At 41.7% G+C, this 20,844-nt stretch overlaps 1 protein-coding gene across 1 annotated transcript in view; it reads right to left on the reverse strand.

The window, feature by feature from the left end:
* Positions 1-8,886: 8,886 nt before the first annotated feature.
* PAK5 (p21 (RAC1) activated kinase 5) overlaps positions 8,887-20,844 on the reverse strand; it is a gene marked incomplete at both ends in the record, with an annotated part of 82,542 nt that continues 70,584 nt past the window's right edge. Inside the window, 4 exons of the mRNA XM_084248066.1 lie at positions 8,887-9,042; positions 11,845-11,979; positions 13,577-13,702; positions 17,955-18,081. Coding sequence (XP_084104192.1) covers positions 8,887-9,042; positions 11,845-11,979; positions 13,577-13,702; positions 17,955-18,081 — 544 coding nt within the window. The remainder of the gene's footprint in view (positions 9,043-11,844; positions 11,980-13,576; positions 13,703-17,954; positions 18,082-20,844) is intronic.

Below are 20,844 nucleotides of genomic sequence, written 5' to 3' on the forward strand. Positions count from 1 at the left end.
AGCTTGAATTTCACTCGCTGTCTACATCATTTTTCCAAAAAGATCTGAATAGGGGTAAGAGAAATATCCTTGGCTCTACTGTTAGAGTGGGGAACCCTCCCCCCAAACCACCCTCCATAGAGTCTCCACCATGTGAGAGGTAACTCATGAATTCATCCCCTTAGAACTTGAACTACTGTCTATGGCACATTCTTACAAGTTCTTTATCTCAGCAAATCTTGAAAGTATCAGCCAGTTGCTATTTTATTACCCATTTGTCTACTGTTTTGTGAATCTTAATATTTTCCCCTGCATGATTTCTTTTCAGCTTCTCCCTGATACCAGTGGTGATTAAACCTCCATTCCTCAAAAAGATTTCAAGTTGAACAGGATAAGGATATATGATTGGTGCCTGTTGATCTCCCTACTTGGTGGTTTGTTCCAGTCCTATCATCTGTGGTCTTCTCACCCCTTCACCTCAAACTCGAAAAGCCCTTTCCTTTATAGCATTATATATAATATGTATTAACATACAGTTTTAACCTCATGCTCTTTATTTGGAACCATCCAAGGACTTGAAGAGAAATGGACACTTAGATGTTTGCAGGTCTCTCTCTTTTTTTGGTCTATCTATCTATCTATCTATCTATCTATCTATCTATCTATCTATCTATCTATCTATCTATCTACACACACACACATATATATATTTGTTGTGTGTATATATTTATTTTTTTTGCATAGAAGAACTGGGTTGTAGGCCAGAGGTGTGGGGTGAGAGAATTCACCAGAGACAGAGTGGGGAGCAGAACAGGCAGATCTACTGAAATACACTGCTATGTGCCATGTGGTTCAGCTCCCTGGCCAGGAATGATGTGCCATGTGGTTCAGCTCCCTGGCCAGGAATCTAACTCAAGCTGTAGAGGTGATAGTGCTGAGATTTAACCTCTAGTCCACCACTGTAAATCTTTAGGAAATAAAAAAAGATTAGGCCTTTCCAAGTGATACTTCCAAAAATGCCTTGTGTGTGATTTTTTTTTTTAATTTCCACAAAACATTATCAGTTTTGGAACTGTGATTTATTCATTTGTCGAACAAACAGGTTTTGAGATTTTGCTGAAGTGCAGACTCTGTGCTGGGCATACAGTAGTAACCTTGGAGTTAGACAACGTGGAGTTTATAAGGGGAGGACTGGCAAGAAAACAAACAATACCCATATTCGAAAAATACAGAGCAACTCCCTTGTGCTTTACAAAATGTTACATGGCCATACTCCTCTGTATAAGCTAACTAAATCATTCTAGAAGCCAAATTTCTGAATTCTCAAAATTAAGAGATTTTTCCATTTGTGATATGCAGTGTGGACAACAAGCCTTATTACTACAACTTATTATTAATCACATCCTCTTTACTGGGCTGTCCTGAAATTAGGTCTCAAGCTGTCTAATTTCCTTGAACCTAGCTTTATTTCTCTCAGCCCTGTCTGTATTTTCATTATCAACTAAGCAAAATAAAGAGGCGTCTCCCAATCAGGGCAAGGCAGTGGTCTCTGGTGAAGGCAGGGTGGTCAGAGAAACGGAAGAAAACCCGGGCCTCACTCCTGGCTTCCTTTCATCTCCATTGCCATTGTCCTGCGTCGTGCACCTGCTCCTGTGCCAGGACCGAGCCAAGGGGCTGGCTCATCTATCTGCATTGCTTCCTAAGTGTGGCTACAGGAAAGGAAACAAACAGATTAACCACAGATGCTCAATTATTCCTTTAGCAGTCATTTTTCTTTTTTACTGAGGTTTGAAACACAAACGCCTCCCAGCACAAAGGCATGTTGAGTCTAATGGCTAGTCTGCCTGGAAAATCCAGGGTGGATGAACCATAAGCAGAATTCTTTGTGGAGGAGGGGATGGGGGAGTTTGATTTAAATTCTGAGTGTGGTTCTTTGCAGGGTTCCCTCATTCTCAGGAAATAAAGACCAGGGAAGTTGCCTGGTGGTGGTGTTGGGGGGGTGGGGGGCAGGGGCAGCCTGAGAAAAATCTCTGAATTATCACGACTCTCTTTTCGCCAATCGTCCAATTTTTTTGTTAACAAATATTTGGCAAGGCTGAACCAGCGTGAGAGACACCAGAGAGATGTGAATGGAGAAATGGGAGGAGAGATGGTAGGAATGACCTGCAGGGTCTGATGGAGGCCGAGTGCTGCATTCAGGGGTGGGAGGAAGTCTGAAATGGCACTGAGCACACACTCTTCCCTAGAACAAATACTCAAGTGACCTGAGCCATACAGAGGCAGCGTTAAATCAGTATTTCTCAAAGTGCATTGTGCAAGCAGCTTGCATCACAATCACCCCACGGGGCTGTTGAAAAAGATCAATCCTAGAGCAGCACCTCAGACTGACTGAGAATCTCTACGATCAAACCTGTGAATATAGAGTTTTACTATGCTCCCAGGTAAGTCTGATGCAGCAGTATGAGAATGTCTAGTTGTAAAGCCTTTGCTATCAGCCTAGGTGCAATTTTAGCCAAAGTATTTGGCTTCTCTGTGATCATTTGCTCATCTGAGAATGGAGCTCATGCCCCCCCATTCTTGCAAAGTTATTTGAGGACTCACAATAGTACATTAAGCCCCTAACACAATGCCTGGCTCATTGGAAACACCCCATAATTTTTTTATTAATTACACTTTTTAGCACATTTCTTAACATGCATATTCAAATTTTACCTGCTATACAAGTTCATAGACGATCGAAAGATTTTGACACAGAGGTTGATAACCTGGCATCCACCATTTTCTGCGTCAGTGTATTATGAATTCAGAACACATTTTTATTGAAGGATTTCCTGCCCCCTTCCCCCACCCCTCAGCCTAGTAAACTACTCAGGTGGTATCAGTTGAGGATTGTAATTTGAGGAGACACTGTTGAGCTCTATAGGCATGAATGGGAAAAATAAATTACACCTCTAATTTTTACTAATCTCAAATGAAAGGTAGCATTTCTTCCAATTATGAACATGGGCACCAAATCATTGTAGTATAAGCAAGCTCTGCATATTTGTCACCAGTAGGAACCACACTATACTTGTTGGAGATATCTCAAAAAATAATTTATATTTATTTCTCTGAAATTACGGTAGTTATTAGATCCATCACAAGATCTTGTTGTTTAATAAATTACAACCACAACATTAAAATATATTTTGATAGCAGTACTTTGGTTTCCTATGTATTTTACTTTGTGCATTTAAAAACGTTATTTCCTGAGGATGATAGAGATTTCAGCTAGTCAGAGGATTCAGGATGCAAAATTAGGCTAAGAACTTCAGGGCTAAGCACTACTTTAGTTGTCATTTAAAGTGATGGGACCTGTCTGGTTGTCTACTTGGGGAAGGATTCCTAAAGGTTCATGCTGCAAGTAAGTATTTGTCGCCATTGACTACATTTTCCAGACCCTGGCCTGGGTGCTAGGGACATATCAGTGAACAAAACAGGTAAAAAAATCAAAACATTTTTTACGTGAACAAACCTTTCAGGATAAGGAATCCCTTTGTTTTTAAAACAGTATATTTTGGGCCTCCCAGGTGGTGCAGCGGTTGAGCGCTGGGCTGTGAAGCTGCCTGCAGCCTCTGCAGCGCCAGTTCGATACCCTGCCGCCAGGTGAGGGTCCCACATGGCACGTAGACCTCTCCTGCCACGCCTGCTGCTTCCCTCAGCAGTGTATTTCATCAGTCTGCCTGTTCTGTTCCCTGCTCTGTCTCTGGTGAATTCTCTCACCCTCCCGCGCTTCTGACTGTACCCAGTGCCTGTATAAATAAATCTTTAAAAAAAAAAAAAGACAGTATATTTTGATCCACAAGTCAGAAACCCATAGATTTTCTCAAGTCCTCTTTTTGTCCTTCATTAACCCTACATACATAGGTGCTGCCTTCAGGGCCCCAGCCATATACCCCGAGCTTGCCAGGAGGTCGTGTGCTAATGATTTCTGTAGATGCCAGTGACTTCCTGGGCCTCTCTCCCCTTGTCCGAATCACAGACTTTGCCCATGTACTGGACAAGAAGCAAGTTCTGAGTCAGTGCTCTAGGAACAAGCCTGAATGACTGAGGGACAGGAGGTGGCAGATAAATACCTCAGCATCTTCACCCCAGGATGGACAATTCTATTCTGAGTGTCTCTCTCAGGTCTCTTAGGGTGACTGAGCTCATGTTGCCCATAGTAACCCATTTATTAAAATAACCTTATTTATTTATTTTTTTTAGCTTTCCCCGCTTTGTTGTCTCATTTCTCCATTCTGCTATTTTGAAATTTCCGGGTTCAGCCCCCTCCCAAGTAATTTGTATTTAAGTGTTTGTCTTAGGTTTTGCTTTTGGAGAGACCCACACTAAAGTAATATATTCCTTTTGAGACACAGGGCAAGCTAGAAATTAGGCAGTTTTAGGGACAGTGCAGGAGGGGACCTCTGAAGAATTTAGGGAGGCTTCAGAGATAAGGACAACCCATTCCACTAGGAAAAACAAACATCCCAAGACCAAGGACAACATTGTTAATGCTAGTCCTGGTTTCCTTCAGGTGGTAAAGGGAGGCGGAGATTGGAGAAATGGAGAGTGGTTTAATTGATGGACACATTAGAAGGGCAGCTGTTTAACTTCAATGCAGGGATGTCCATCCAGAAGACTGGGCCATAAATTTAAAGATGCAACAAATGGGGGAAAAGAAAGCTGTTAGATAAGGAATGTGAAGATCCCCCACTCAGTAGCAAATTAAGTGAGACAGCCGAGAACTAACCAATCACAGAGAGACTGGTGGAGCTTTAGAATAATCAGGGAAAGAAAGTATATATTCCCTGAGACACGACTCCACTTTGGCTTCCTTGCCCCTCCCAGGCCTGGTTCCCTGGCCTGGGAGTCCCACTTTATTTCTGTTCTTTTTCTCCTCAGTAAACTTTTTCTTCTAAACAAACCTGCGCTTCTCGCTTCTCGCTTGCTTGCCTGAGCATCTGCGAAGTTCCTGCTGCGGCTTCGTGAGACACCAACCCGTGGGGGGTCTAGCAGCTGGGGCTCAGCGCTGCCCTGCAGCCTGGAATCCGTTCCTGGCTGGGAGACTAGGCCTGACAATTCCGGCATCACGTTGACTTGGAAAGACAACTCAAAAACACATTTCAAGACTCAAATTGACTGATTTCCAGTGCAGTTTATATTGGTATTATATCATGTCACTGCTCCCACTTGCACATTTTGTACCTGCTTCGGACCGAATTGATCTTTTCTCTGCCAAGAATCTCATTACTGTCTCTTTGATGACACAGTGCTCTTCACTTGACCAGTTTGACCAAGGGGTTTGAACTCATTGAATTAAATTCATGGAATGATTTCATTTCTCTAGTAATTGCTACTGAGTATGTTCTTCCAGTGGCTACTAATGGTGGGGGTAGGGGAGAACACAAACATAACTCAGTTTGATTTTATTTTTCTAATCCATTAAAAAAAATCAATCTCATTCTAATTCAAAATAGCTCCCCTCTTCTTTGCTTGGGCTAAATTATCAGGAAAAGAGGTGAATTGAGGTAGCAGCAACAGATAGGGTATGCTTTCTTATTCTCCTTTCCTCTCTTCTAAATCCCTCCCCCAGATCACAGGCTGTCACACTAACTCATGGCACATACCTGCTTATGGAGAACAGTGGGAAGAGAGGGTCCAGTAACTCAGCTGCCCTCCAGATGCCATTGAAAGATGGGAAGATGCCCGAATCTCATTTGTTTCAGCCTGAAGAACACAACCTCTGCTGTTCCAAGTGTCGCTGTGTAGATGGCATATGTGGTTTTACAGTAATGCTCAGCTCTACCTTGAGTCCTTCCCGCTGCAGAAAGGCAGCCCATTAGTGTGGCTTTCCCTTGCCTGCCTCCAAGGTGCCCTCTAGGGCAATCCATTTCTTAGTTAAGTGGTTTGATGTGTTCTCTATTTCCTCTTAATGCTCCACTGTAGCCAAAGGAAGTGGATATCTTCTTCCAGGCCTCAAGAAGTCAGCAGGGGGCCTCCCTGGTGGTGCAAGGGATTAAGACGCAACCTATGAATGTTAGCAGCCTCTGCAGCACGAGTTCCACCGCCGGCCAGCCAGGGACCTAACCTGACTCACTCCCTGCTCCCCTCAGGAGTGTATTTCAGTCAATCTGCCTGTTCTGTTCCCCACTCTGTCTCTGGTGAATCCTCTCACTCCACCCCACACCTCTGGCCTATACCCCAGTTCTTGTATGCATAAATATTTTTTTTTTTTTAAAAGAAGTCAGCAGGGACCCATTTTTCACTTCTCTGGCACAGGGTATGTTACATCCTTTCTTACCCTACCCAGGTGATTCCTGAGAAAAACCTCTGTAAACAAGTCCATATACAAGTATCCCTTTCAATGTCAATGTCATGGAATAAATGGTAATGTCTTCTTTGTCAACCAAAGAAGAGAACGAGCTTAAAACTCTTAAAGACTACCAGTAAGAGTAAAGACTACCAGTAATGTCTTACACTTTCTGTAAGCCATTAAGACTTTCCTTTTTATAGCTTCTGTTGGTAAAAGCCTTCAGATCAGTTCAGCATCTTTGGGATAGGGAAGTGGAGTGGGAGTCTTTAGTCATGAATCTGGCTTTTCTTGAACTTGACATTGCAGAATTTAATCATTTGCCCCCCCCTCAATAGTAGTATTTATGCCATAGTCTTACATTATGTGTAACCTCTGGGGGATAAGAATATCTTTCTTTGGTTCATAGCATCGTGATGTTACATGTAACTTTATGTTGACTCATTTTCATTCCATTAGATCATAAGCAAACCATTCTTGGTTACTCAAGGAACCAAATTCAGGAAATCACTAGAGTTTTCAATAACACGATGGAAAAAAGGCAAACATTTATTTTTATTTGCAAGTGCAGTTTCTGCCAATAGTTAGTGCTCACAAAATCTTTTAAGCTACAGTCAACTTTTGGTTAACTCAATGAATACTTAAAAAAATGCCCAGTGATAAGAAAATTACAGAAAAATTTCCATTGCACTGTCAAAAATGTTTGGAATCTAAAATCCACTATTTTCTGTAATGGCCCTTAATATTTGTTCTGATTTAAAAAAAGATTTTTTTTTTCTTTCTACTTCTACATAATTCTGATTATATATGTTCCATGAACTTTTAGGACTGCCATTTTCTGGATTTAGATTGTATTTATTCTTACATACTTATATTAATATTTTAATATTTTACATAAAACATTAATTTGTTGTGTTTTATGAAACAAAATTACAGATTCTATTTATGGTGAGGCATTTCCAGTTTGGGGGAAAACTGAAAATATAATCAGTAGAAGGTCATTTTATGCCTTTTTTTCCTTTTTAACTATAATAAATAATTAGTAAACTATTAATTACAAAAATTCTTAATTATGCTTAGAGCAACCAGAGCAATTACACAAATTTAAATTCATTTTTGATACAGTGTATGAAGTCATTAAGAAAAGTCTCTGGTTTTCTAGTTTTTTAACAAATGGCTTTTGTCTGATGCATAATCAATAGAAACTAATAATGACTATGTAGCTCTTCCAGAGTTTTAAAGGCAAATCTATATTGGCCTACAGTTAACATGCAAATTCATCCAACAAGCAACACAAAATGTATTGTAGTAGTCATTCATTTTTATCAACATTCAAGAAGATCTAGACAGCAGCACAACTCTCCTATGTCGGAAACACATTATAACATGGTCACAACTGAAATCAGATCATAACTGGTCAAATACCCCCTCTTCCTAATTCATCCTCTAGAGTCAGTTCAGACTTCCAGCACGAACATGAACAATAGCAATTAATACTGTAGTACAACGGTAAATACAGACAAGAGTTTGGTGTGCTAGCATACAGAGTTTTAAAAACAGTGACATATGAAACCAAACATCTTGCCCCGTTCTCTCTCCTTTCCGTTTGTGAGACTGGAATCTCACAGCCTGGATTGAAATACTTAACTTGGGGAATTAAGTCAAATGATCCCATTGTTCCTTGGGAGGGAAATTTAGCCACAAGCAGATCACTGTACCCATTGAAAGCAGGCACGAGAGGAAACTTCTTGCTAGGCAGGAAATATCTGCTATTAGTAGCCTTGAGGGATTATGTGATTTTTCCAAATATTTAGCTTTACACCAAGGAATAGTTTGGTGGTATACTGTGGCTCAAATTGAATTATTTTTGGTTGGACAAATGAAATGTGCACCACCATCACCATCACTCTTAATTCTTCTTCCATCACGTAAGACACTTGTTAAGATAAGAAAGATATTCTACTAAAGCTGACGGTGATTGAGAGTCATTCAGTATTCAAAGTTCCTAAAGAAGTGTTGGTTCTCTGAAAGGGATAAAAAAGTAGGAAAGACTTTGTTCAAACTCTTGCTAGTAAACAAGTTATTACTTCAACTGATACAATGGCTACATGACATCAAAGTACTATAAATTATCAAAACTATCGTACAGAAAAATTACAAATTCATTGCAAAATACATTACACTGCTACCATTAAGAAAAAAGTGCTTTTTGTTTTCCTTTCTTTTTTTTTTTTTGCCAGAAAAGTATTCTTTCAATATAGAAAACCCTATGCGTTACCCTGCATGTGGCTAGATATATCGTTAACGGAGTTTGTACTGAGTCCTTCTGATTTGCCGGATGAAGGGCTGAAAAATATAATAATGACTTATTAAAGCCATGTTTCAAATGACCACACCAGCTGTCAGTGGAGAGATGCCTGTTAAGACACAGAAGATGCCCTGGTCTGTTAAACCCTGCTGGTCATCACACTGTCCCACCAATCAGCTAGTCATCTGCATGTTCTGTGGTTTCCTCATGTTCTCCTGAATTATACTCCTGTCTTCATCTAGCTTTGCCACCTGCATGAATCCTCTGCTCAGTGGTGCCTGTATTGTCTCATGAGGGGAACGATGCAAGATGGCGGACCAGCCAGTTTCAAGAATGGATGTCCGAGGAGTTCCTGGGCTGTGGCTCTTTGAGAGGGTTCCCTCACCAACATCAGGTCCAGAAATCCCCGGAGTAATGAAGAAACCTGGGAAAGCAGAAGATATCCTGAGGACAAAAACAGATGCTCAAACCATTTCCCCCTAAGAGAGCCTCCGAGCTATTGTCCAGGAAAGTCATGCTATCAACATCAAATTCTGTATGATCCAGCAATTCCACTCCTAGGTATTTACCTAGGAGTAGGCACAGAAACATCAATTCCAAAGAGCACCTACACCCCTATGTTTACAGCAGCACTATTTACAATACCTAAGTTTTAGAAACAACTCAAATGCCCAAAAATAGATGACTGGATCAAGAAGATGTGGTACATATATACCATGGAATATTACTCAGCATTCAAAAAAGATAAACACATGCAATTTGCAGCAACATGGATGGCGCTGGAAGGGATCACACTCAGCGAAATAAGCCAGAAAGAAAAAGAAAAATACCAGATGGTCTCACTCATAGCAGGAATCTAGAAAACTTAAATAAGGGACCAGGAAAAAGAATAACTATAAGAAAGAAAATATCAAAATCAACAAACAACTATGAACCAGAGACACTCTATGGGGGGGGTGGGGGAGGGGAAAGGAGGGATTGGGGTCAAAATAAGGGAGGTGCAATTGTATGGGGAATATAAAAATAAAATTTAAATTAAAAAAAATTGTAGAAAGTCACTTTGAGGGAAGCAAAAGCACTGCCTTTCTCAACATACTGTGTTTTCTTAATCATCTTCAAGTTTGAAAGGAACAAATGATAATGAAACAAAGAATAAAAAATTATTTCATAAATAAAACAGCAATTGCAATAGTGGCAATAACGGCAGCTATTATATGTGCTGACTGTATGGTTCTGAGCACACAGGTTGTATGAAGTGGGGTATGAACATGGAGTACTTTTATTTCTCTAAAACAGTGACCATCCAGGTTCTACAAAATTCCCTCTCGAAGAGAAACAAGCTTCTATAAGGTTCTCTAACACAGAGAGCATTTTTTCTTTAATTTCTTCTCATTTAACAGTTGAGGTTTCTCTTACAATCATTCAAGTGCATTAATATTTTTTAAAGATTTATTTACTTATGCATACAAGAGCTGGGGTGCATACAAGAGATAGAGTGGGGAGCAGAATAGGCAGATCTACTGAAATACACTGCTGAGGGGAAGAGTGTGTGAGACAGGAGAGGTCAGCTGCCATGTGGGCCACCTTCCTAGCCAGGGATCGAACTCGTGGTGTAGTGGCTGCGGATAGCTTCATAGTGCTGCATCTTAACCTCTTGCACCACCAGGGAGGCCCCCAAGTGCATTAATATTAAGTGTCTGTTTTGTGGTATTTTTAAACATATATTTATACCTATTTACTCTCCACCCCTATAAAATATAGAGCATTTCTTCTACTTCAGGAAGCTATTTCTTAAGTCCCTTTTCTGTCAATATCCATTTCTTTGCAGAGGGGTCACCACTATCTGACTTTTAATAGCATACATTAATTTTGCCTGTGTTTGTCCTTTATAGAAATGGAGTCATATACTGGCAACTCTTCTCTGACCTCTTTCATTAAACATTGTGTCTGAGAGAGTCATCCCTGAATATGTGGCAAAAATTGTATCCTTATCATCACTGTATAGTATTCACTATTGAATTTATACCAAAAATTATTGCTCAATTTGGGAAAGATGCTTGTACAGTTTCCAGTGCTTAACCATTGGGATTAAAGCTTCTCTCATTGTTTCTTTGGCGAATATGATACTTCCCTTGGGTGTGGGGCTATTTTGACAGCAGACTATTTTAGTCACTTTTTATTATTGAAACTTAGTCCAATACAGTAAAAGTTTCAATTTCCTATTCAATGCAGCCTCTTTATTTTTGCCAGGTCCACACAGTGATTCTACTGGTGCTCTTCTCTAAGATACAGGGATTAAGAGGAGATACTACCATTCAAGCTATTTTCCCCTAAAAGGTGGCCTCACTCCCTCTTGTACAGCCATGATGTAGATGTAGATGGAGGTGTGGTGCATGGGTTCGTGTTTATGGTATTGATTTTGTGGAAATGGCAGCTCTCAGTTAATATATGAATATATAATTAATATATTAATATATAATTAAGCAGCCCCCACAGTTGTGATTCTTCAACTTAGCACCGTTTTTTTTTTTAAGTTTGCCTCTATTTGGCAATCCTTGGAAATAAGAAGAGTCCACATGACCCCTTAACCATGTCCTTCATCACCCTGCATGGTCTAGCCCCTGCCTACCTCTGTGACACATGCCACTCTTCTACTTGCTCACTTTTCTCCCATCACATAAACCTTGTTTCTTGGCTTAGGGCCCTTGAACTGTTGTTCCCTCTGCCTCAGTCACCTTTTTCTCCCAGATCATCGCATGTCTTACTCCTTCTTATCCATTCTAGCTCAGATGATTCTTCTGCAGAAAGGACTTCAAATGACTCCCACATCCCTCTCCTGCACACTTATCATATCACAGTGTTTGATTTTTTTAAGATTTATTTATTTATGCATACAAAAGCTGGGGTGCAGGCCAGAGGGGCAGGAGAACAACTCTTAGAGTGTTATAGGTTCTCAGGGAGGGAGTGCTGAGTGTGGCACCTGATTAACTTACTCTTCTTGACAATACCCTGAGGGAGGGATTGATTGTACTCATTTTACAGATGAACATTAGAGATGGAGAGACTCAATGACTTCCCAGTGAGTAAACAAGAAGAGCAGAAATTTGAATTTATGCCCACAGACCAGGATCTACTCCTGGAAGTGACATGTCAATCTTTGAAACTACAGAGAAGTAGAAAAATCCAAGAGTGATTTTTGACTTTAGCAACAAATGCTGCTTCTTACCTTGTGTAGGTCCTTCACTCTTGGAGGTAAACTATCCCGGATCCTCCGCATCGCCTGGAGGGGAGGCTCGTTGAAGTAGGGGGGCTCTCCATCGATCATTTCTATCACCATGATCCCGAGGGACCAGATGTCTACCTGTCAGGCACAACCTACTGGTTATCTCAGGGAGGAGAAGGCTTTGAAATGTTGGAACGTGTCTAGAGAAACCACCAGAATCATATATTAATGTGGTATTGGTAACCTCTCAAAATGACAATGCAGATGTATAGGCTGAACTGTTCAGTGACCAAATTCTTGCAAATAGTCTTCATTTGCTTTTTAAAGAAAACATCAATGAAGCTCTACTAATTAGGGATACATGAATACCTTAACATTCTGAAGTTTAGAACTTTTTTGAAAAATCCTATTAATCAGGGTGGTTAACTGCTCATCAGGGAAGATGAAAATAAAATCCAAAGTTTCATATTATGAATACAGAGAAGAAAGCTGCACTCACACCATAAAAAAATAAGAAAAGTTTTTTACAGTCATAACGAACTTCCAAGAACTATGCTGCACAATGCTGAACATATTCTGATTCTTTTATTAATTTAATTTTTAAAAATAGGCTTTCCCCCCTTCTTTGAGGTTCTTCCCTCTATGTTTTATCATTTTGAAGTAGCACACACAAAACTCTGCTTTATAAAACCATTTTTAGGGGTGGAGAGAAGAAAAGGCAGAGATGACAAGCAATTCTTTCTGAGTAAAGAATGGGAAGTCAGGACAATGAGATGCCATAGCTGTGCTATAAATTCCCAGTTACAGTTACTTCTCTGTTACAGCCTCATTACACCTCTTATCAGTCAACTGCATTCCTGTTATAACTCTCACAGTGACCTTCACTGAGAATTCATGCTGTCAGGACCACAGGGAGATAAACAAGATGAGTGCTCACACAAGGGCAAGCAAATAAGGGCAGGAGAGCAGAGTGTGCCTTGACTTATGCTAATGTCCTAGCTCGCTGGTCCATGTCACTTCTCCCAGGCTTCTCCTCTCTTAAAATCACCATCTGCACCATAATATGCAGAAACACTCTCAGCCCAGCAGAAGCGAAGTCCTGGACTCCACGTGTGTAATCTTGCGTGACTCTGAGCTTCTGCTCACACTATTCCATCCTTAGAAGGCCTTCTCTCCACCCCCTGCCTCCCATTTTCACATAGCCACACTCAACCACTTAATAGTTGATGAGTGATTGCCTCCTTTCCAGAAGAAATAGGAGTTGTGCCATCATTTTAAGTTGTAATCTATTCATATCTGATTTTTCTTCCCATGGGAAAATTATATTGCTCATCCGAATAGTACACTTAGTTTGTGGAGCTTTCCTCTGACCCTCTACCCTTTTTCTCCTCATGCTTGTTCACAAACAGGTCTCTGGACACTCTTCAAGTCGCACTGTCTGGCTTTGTGGATACTGGTGACTGACAACGGGATCAGAGTCTGAGTGACTCCCCCTGGTGTCTGCTGTGGGAACTTCAGAAACAGCAGCTGGAACACAGTTGGGGTGTCCTCACCAGTGGCTAGTGTGGCTAGTGTCCCTGTTGTTGTGACCTATTCTGTGAGACATCTAGCAGGTGGGGGCTAAACGTGGAGTCAGACATTGTCACCCTGATGCCCTGTAGTCACCAATATCAGAACCACCGCAGCTTCGAGGCTGCCCAGGAGCTGCTGCTGTCAGACACAGATGCCTGCTTACCTCTGTCCCATAAGGCAACCTAGAAATCACCTCAGGAGCCATCCAGTAGGGAGTGCCAACCAAAGATTTCCTCTTGGGCACCTCTTTGGAAACTTGAGCACAAAAACCAAAGTCTGATAACTTTATCTGAAAAGGAAAAGAAAGCATAAACTAATAATTTTAATAGATTGGCTGCGAGACATAGACACATAGAGCAAGTTTCAAATTCCAAACAAAACAGACTCATTAACAGGCCTTGGAAATATTGGAGAAAGGGTTGTTAGGCTTTTATTGGAAGTGCATGGTCCATTTCAATGGAAAACCTCTCAAGGGTCCACTGGAAAGGACAAGCAAATGTTTAAGCTCCTGCTGTTGATATCTTTTATGAAAATTATGAAGCAAACAAACAAAAAAATTAAATGTACCCCAAACAAGAAATTCATTAAAACTCAACCCACAACAGATGATGATTTAGTGTAAATTCATTGTTATGCTCAATAGGAATTTTGTACAAACTGTTACATTTTGTTGTTATTAAACATTATATGATTTCTAAGTACCATGAGACATTCAAATAAGTAACTACTTCTTTGTATTAGAATTATTGTTCTTTAATATGTGCTGACAAGTGTGGCTCAAGTGAGGAACATTGCATGCTTGCTGCACAGCTGAGGAGGAACAATTTGGCCAGTGCATTGTGTTTGTCTATAAATTTAAGAAGCCTGAACAATGACAGAAGTGAATAGATCAGCATTTCTGTATTGGCAGGTTTTCATTTCAATATCTCTAGTGTGATTTTCTCTTTCCAGACTTAAAAAAAAAAAAAAAACCCAAAAACCAAACCTGACAGACTAATAATGATCTCCCTGACAAAATATAAGATGAGAAATTGAAACTCAATAGTTAGAAGCTAGGCCTGATCTTCTGATGTAGAGTGGATGTACTTTTGCATGATTTTTTTTTTTTACCAACCCAAGTACATAAAAGAGACAATTTTCTAAAAGAACATAATTGCACACAACATTCGTCCGAATAAATCTGCAAGTAGATAATGAGAACTCAAGTAATGAGTATAATAAAGCATTGTAGGCAGATCTTAAAAGCAAATCACACAGACTTTAAATTGTACAACGTGGCTGCTTGAAAAACCACGTTTGTCCCACTCACGCAGTAAGACTAAGATAACTGGGCTAGTACACTGCCTGCCCCCTACAAGGAGATGAAGCTTGTTCCACATGGGTCAGACAAAAAACTAGAGCTTAGACCAAGCTGCTATTTAAACCTGAGATGCTCTCCATCTCAGTGCATCCTAGTTAGGAATCAGGGCCCCCACAAAAATATGGAAGAGTGGGCTGAGGTGGAGATGTGCAAAAGAGAGGCTACTCACCAGATAGCTACAGGTTTAAAACAGAATTGAATTCTCTTATTTGGTAAATTTCATATACACTAAAAAATTCTTACTCCAGTTTTGGCTAAGGCAAAATGTAAAGGCTTTTGTGCCAAGTTTCAGGGTGCTTCCTGTAAGGAAACGGTCCTCAAATGGGTAGTATCAGCATCCCCCGGGAGTCTGTTAGAAATGCAGGTTCTTGGGTACCACCCAGCTTCCTTGAAGCAGAATCTCCAGGGGCTAGGGCCTAGGAATTTGTTTGTTTGCCAAACTCTGTGATGGTTCTGACTCTCTCCATTGCTTGAGATTCTGTTTCATGGAGAGCAGTCGCCCAAGGACAAAGGAAGTGAGATGTCATAGAAAGGGCCAGATTGATGATGGTCCCTCCTGTTTAAGACTTTTTCCTTAGCTGTCATACCCAGAGGAAAGGGAGGAAGGGCATCCTAGTGGCCAAACGAGAATGGCATAGCGACCTCAGACAGCCTCAGTAATTGGCAGAGCACAGAGCACTGTAAGAACTTGCCCAGGACTAAGCCTGGGTCTCCTGGCCTGGGTCTCTTCACGCTGTGTGTCCTGCATTAGGAAAAGCAAGCCCAGTGGAGTAGCAGAACAGGGAGGAGGGTCAGCAGTCTGGATGGATTTAAGCAAGCTATTCAACATGTCCAAGTCTCTATTTCTTTGAGAATAGCATTTGGGAGATAATCTTCAGGTTTTTTTTTTTTTTAAGTATCAAATTCTAGTTATTTGAAAATTAATAACACTAAATGCCTAAATGCCTAAGAAAAATGAGGCAAAAAAACATCAATGCATGAAATGGGCCTGGTGGAGCTAATGGAAAATTAGGGATGGGACACACCCCTTGGTTAAAGGGATACTGACTTCCGCTGATTATCAGGGGCACAGTTTAGGTGTAGAACAGTCTCAAGGCCCTGGTTGCCATTCTTATTACTTATTACTATTACTATTACTATTACTATTACTATTACTATTACTATTACTATTATTATTTTGCTTAGAAGAACTGGGGTCTAGGCTAGAGATGTGGGGGATAAGAGGATTTACCAGAGACAGAGTGGGGAGCAGAACAGGCAGACTGACTGGAATACACTGCTGAGGGGAGCAGCGGGTGAGGCAGGAGAGGTTTGCTGCACCATATGTGGGTTCTCTCCCTGGCCGGGGATTAAACTCTGGTCGTAGTGATGATAGCACTGAGACTTAACCCCTAGGCAACCAGGGAGGCCCTCTTAGCCATTCTTTACCCCTACTGCACATTCTGTGGGAGAGAGGGCATGAACACATTACAGTATTTCTGGAAATATGCTAGTTTCTATCCAAACCCCAAACCCCCTCCCCAGAAGCACCCCCTGGGACAAGGACTCAGTGAAAGTTGTTTGTTGGTGAGATACAAACAACTAGCAGTGAAATGGGGAAATACAACAGGGACGGGGAGGAGGCTAATCAAAACCACTGTGAACAACTGGTGTGTAATTCAGCAGGGGGAGTTTGGGAGGTCAGGGAGATCAGAGCTTCAGAGCTACTCCAGCCAAGGGTGAGAGAGCTGGAGTATTCATATACCAGCTCCTACCACTTGTTTTGGGCCCCTCCTGGGGAGCATGGACCATGTTTTTGGAATTTCCAGCCTGCCACATACTGGAAGAGCAGACTATACAGGCCGGAGGAAGTCCCCAGGCAAAGGGTTGCAGGTGGTGGCATTTGGAGATTGAACTAAGAAAGCGCAGAAATGGAGTCCCATGAAGATATGGGGCAGGCACCAACAGCATATGGCAGTTAAAACCGACAATTTCACAAACTCTTGAACAAAAAAAGAAAAGTCAAAATGCTTGGGGCAGTTTCTTCTGGTTGCCCTCGGGCACTCCTGGGTGGATTCTGATGGATCACTCCCATGCAGCTGAGGCTGCTGTAAATACAGGTGCATCAAGGGAGGGCTGGCTCCCTTCATCCCAGGCCCATTACCCCCGGTATGAACTTTAGGGAGGCTAAGAGGGCCTAAATGGTGAACATTTATGCTTTTGAGTCTCATCCTAAGGAAACTAAGCCTTCCTTGGGATGTCAAGCCATTCATTCCTGAGATGTTTATGCTCTTCTGAACCCAGTAAGGCTGATGAGTTTTCAACAGAATTTTTGAGCAGGTTTAAATGAAGGAAATGCAAAAATGCAGGCCTACAGATACCGTGGTAAGCTGGGTATCTTGTGATTGTCCTTCCAGATCTGGTCTCCTTTCTTCTCCAAGAGCTGGAAGGTCAACTTGTGTTACTGCACTGATGCCTTCTGATTGGGCTCAGTCCATGGGGAGCAACAGTAGGAGTTTGGAAGGAAGGAGCAGAGTGTATTGGGTGTTTATTCCCCCAGTTCCTGTCTTATAGGTCTGCTGTGGTCTGGCTTGCACCGAAGGTCAGACTTCCTGCCAGGCCTCCCTCTGCACACAGTAATCTCTATGTCCTGATTCTGGTGACCAGTTCCCTGCTTTGCCTTCTCAGACCCAGGGTAGAAAGGGTGGTACTCCATTCTAGAACGCTGCACTAATGGTCATGCACTGCTCCTTATGATTCTTCCGCATCTGCCCACACCTTTATTAAGCTCTCTTCAAATTACCCTTGTGGAGCTTGTCACTGTTTCCTGCAGGAAAGCTGGGACATCCTGCAGATCACAGAACCACACAAGTGGGCTGGGTCACAGCAAAGAAAAGCCATCCTCGCTCCTCCAACAGGAGATAAGAACAAGGGAGAAAAAGAAAAGAAATTTCCAATTTCTCTTGCTTCCTACTCTCATTATTGAGGCAGAAAATTATCCATCAAATTCTGGTCACAGACAATTCTGACTAACAGGATGACACAAAGGATGGTAATTTCCTTTTTGAAAGCCTTCTAAGAAGGGCAGTGAGTAGCTATGACTAAGGAAAATTAGACTGATGAGGAGTGTTCTTGGGGATAATGGCCACGACAGATGAAGTGATGAGGTAAAACATGGAGGGGCCAAATATGAAAGTCTTACCCGGCCATCGCTGGTCAGCAGGATGGAGTCACTCTTTATATCTCTGTGAATCACTCCTTGGTTGTGAAGGTAGGAAAGAGCTCTCAGAACCGACAGACAGACAGTAGCTATCTGCTCTTCATTCATTCTAGAAAGGAAATAACATTTAAGGAGCAAGGTCAGGTTTAAGAACATCTTTGAAATGATCAAGAGAAGCAGCACCCTTGGCTTTGAATGGGCCAGTCCCTGCTCTCCAGCCCAAGTCTGGAAAGTCTATAAGCAAGTGAGAGGGCACTCTTGGAATCTAAGTCTGAGAACATTAAACTCATCATAGAGGAAGTCATTGGTCAAATACAAGCTAAAAAAGGAAAAATACCCCTTGTTTTTTGGCTTTGGGGTGATTCATGCAAATGCACTTCCTTGGACTCTGCACTTAGAGGTAATTCCTTAGAGAGAGCTAAACGTTCAGGGTCCTACACAAAGAGCAGACTGAATAAGCAGCCCAAGGCTCAGGTGTTGTTGCTAAAGGACATTGAGCAAGTTCTTTTGCTTCCTTGGGTCTTTTTTTTTCTTATCTGGGAAATGGGGCAGCCATAGTTCTCCAGGCTGGACTCAGGCTAAAAGGTCTTTGGATTGCTCAGATTCCCCTCTGAGACTAGCTCTGTTTCTCACTAACCCTCCTCCCCCTCCTCCATGGGCTGGAGGTTTCTTTTGCTCCAGGTTCCTCTGGCAGAAGGAAATTAGACCTAGGAAGTTACACATTTAAGTAACTAAGTGTGAATGGATGTCACTTTCATAAATACATCATGGGAATGAAGAAGGCAACATTTCATGCCTCCACCCCTCTAAAGAAGGTACTTCTAGAAGAGATGGCAGTCAGATGACCTGCTAACAGAGTAACCAGATCATGATTCAAACACCACCTCTTCTTGAGATCAGAACCCAAGCTTTCTAACTTTCCCACCACATCACACTGCCATTGCAACTCAAAAGAATGGACTTTCTGAAGAGTAAACTAGTCTATCCCTTGAGGAATCCAGACAAGAGATGCTCTGTGTCCTCAAAATGATGCAGTTTGGCATGCTCCTAGTTCACCTAGGTATATAATACTTGTTCCCCATCACAGAAATAGGTGAAGTCTAAATTAGATAGCAAATGCGATAGAGCCCCTGAAACAAACTACTATGCAAACAGAGGAGACTACAAGAGAGGCAGAGGGTGTACCTGCCCAAATTTAAGGACTGACTTGGGTAACTAGGTGGCTCTTAGCTCAGCAAGGAAAGGAAATGGATGATTTGGATTTGTCTATCAGTCTCATTGATACCAGCAATTTTTTTAATTTATTTATACAACAACTGGGGTACAGGCCAGAAGTGCGGGAGGGCGAGAGGATTCACCAGAGACAGAGTAGGGAGCAGACCAGGCAGACAGACCAAAAACACTGCTGAGAAAAGTAGCAGGCAAGACAGGAGAGGTCTGCTGTGCCAAGTGGGTATCTCCCTGGCCGGCTGGAGATCGAACCAGTGCTGCAGAGGCTGCGGACAGCTTCACAGGGCTGTGCTCAACCCACTGCGCTACCGGGGTGGCCCATACCAGCAATTCTTACAAAGAAAAACTAGAATTCAAAGGAAAATACAGGAGAGTCAATTAGGAGAATGTTGTAGCTATAAAGGGGCCGAGTATGAAGAAACATGCCCTTCTCTTCCAAGAGGGTTCCTACAGCAACAAATTGGTCTCACATCAAAGCCAGGTTCTTGTTTGAAATAGGGCGGAAACCTATAATATCTGTGTTCTTGGTTTTGTGCTGAGTAGGCTGGTCAATGTTCTGGGTAATTCTGCGATTGTCCAAAGCACATCCCTCAGAGGTTTAGAGCATTAGGAGCAAAGACAAACCCAACTATACCTTAAAACCAACTCAAGACCAAGGAGCATTTTTCTTGGATTCCATGAGATTTGAGTTAGCTGAAGCAGGCATAAAAATTCTCTATAGGTCAACTGTTACACAAATTAATTGAATCTGAGCCCTTATTGTTGACTGAGGGCTCACTTTTAACTGGAATATGTGACAAATGCTACTGATGCTTAATTTAACGGTTTCCAAATTGACAGGGCCAACTCTAGAAAGGCCAGTGCTTTGCTGCTTAGGAGGAAGCCTGGTATGGGATAAAGATGGCTCAGTTCCTGAGTCAACTTCAAATTCAAACCCTGGCTCTGTCAACTATTAAATATGTGATCTTGAGAAATATACTTCTCATCTCTGAGTCGTAGCTTCATCATCTGACAGACAGGCACAGCAACACCTACTTTAAGGAGACGTGTGAAGGTTATATGAGTTCATGCATGAAGAACCTGACAGTACTTGGCATTTTAGTTTTCCTTCTTGAGTCCTCTTATGCAAATCAGTAGAATGCAACTTATCGAGATGCTAAGTAGGGCTAAAACTTCAATCTACAGGAGAAACGCCAAGCATCTGGCTAGATGGCAGATAAGAGCCTGAGATTCTGCACTCCTAACAAGCTCCCAGGTGACATGATGCTGCTGGCCCCCGGGCCACACTTTGAGTAGCAAGGGGTTAGATATTTTATTAACCAACCAATCATTCAATACAGTACTTATTGAATACCATAGGAAACTGATTACCAGCTTAAGGATTTCAAATTCCAAATATTCATGGTGTTCCTAAATGCACAATTTCCTCTCACCCTCTAAAGCTACTCTGCCTTCAAGAGGAAATTAGTTGACAAAGCCAGATGGAGAAAATTAGAAAACACAATGGAGTCCAGATATGCTAGCTCTTAAGTGGATCCCATTGATATAAAAGAAGCTTGACAACGGGAGCCTTAAAGAGACATGGGTAGTTATTGCTAGTGCCCCAAGTTAAGAAAAAGCCCCTCCCTGGACATGTTTATTA

The sequence above is a fragment of the Talpa europaea genome, assembly GCF_964194135.1.
Source record: "Talpa europaea genome assembly, chromosome: 11".
Classification (NCBI taxonomy): Eukaryota; Metazoa; Chordata; class Mammalia; order Eulipotyphla; family Talpidae; genus Talpa; species Talpa europaea.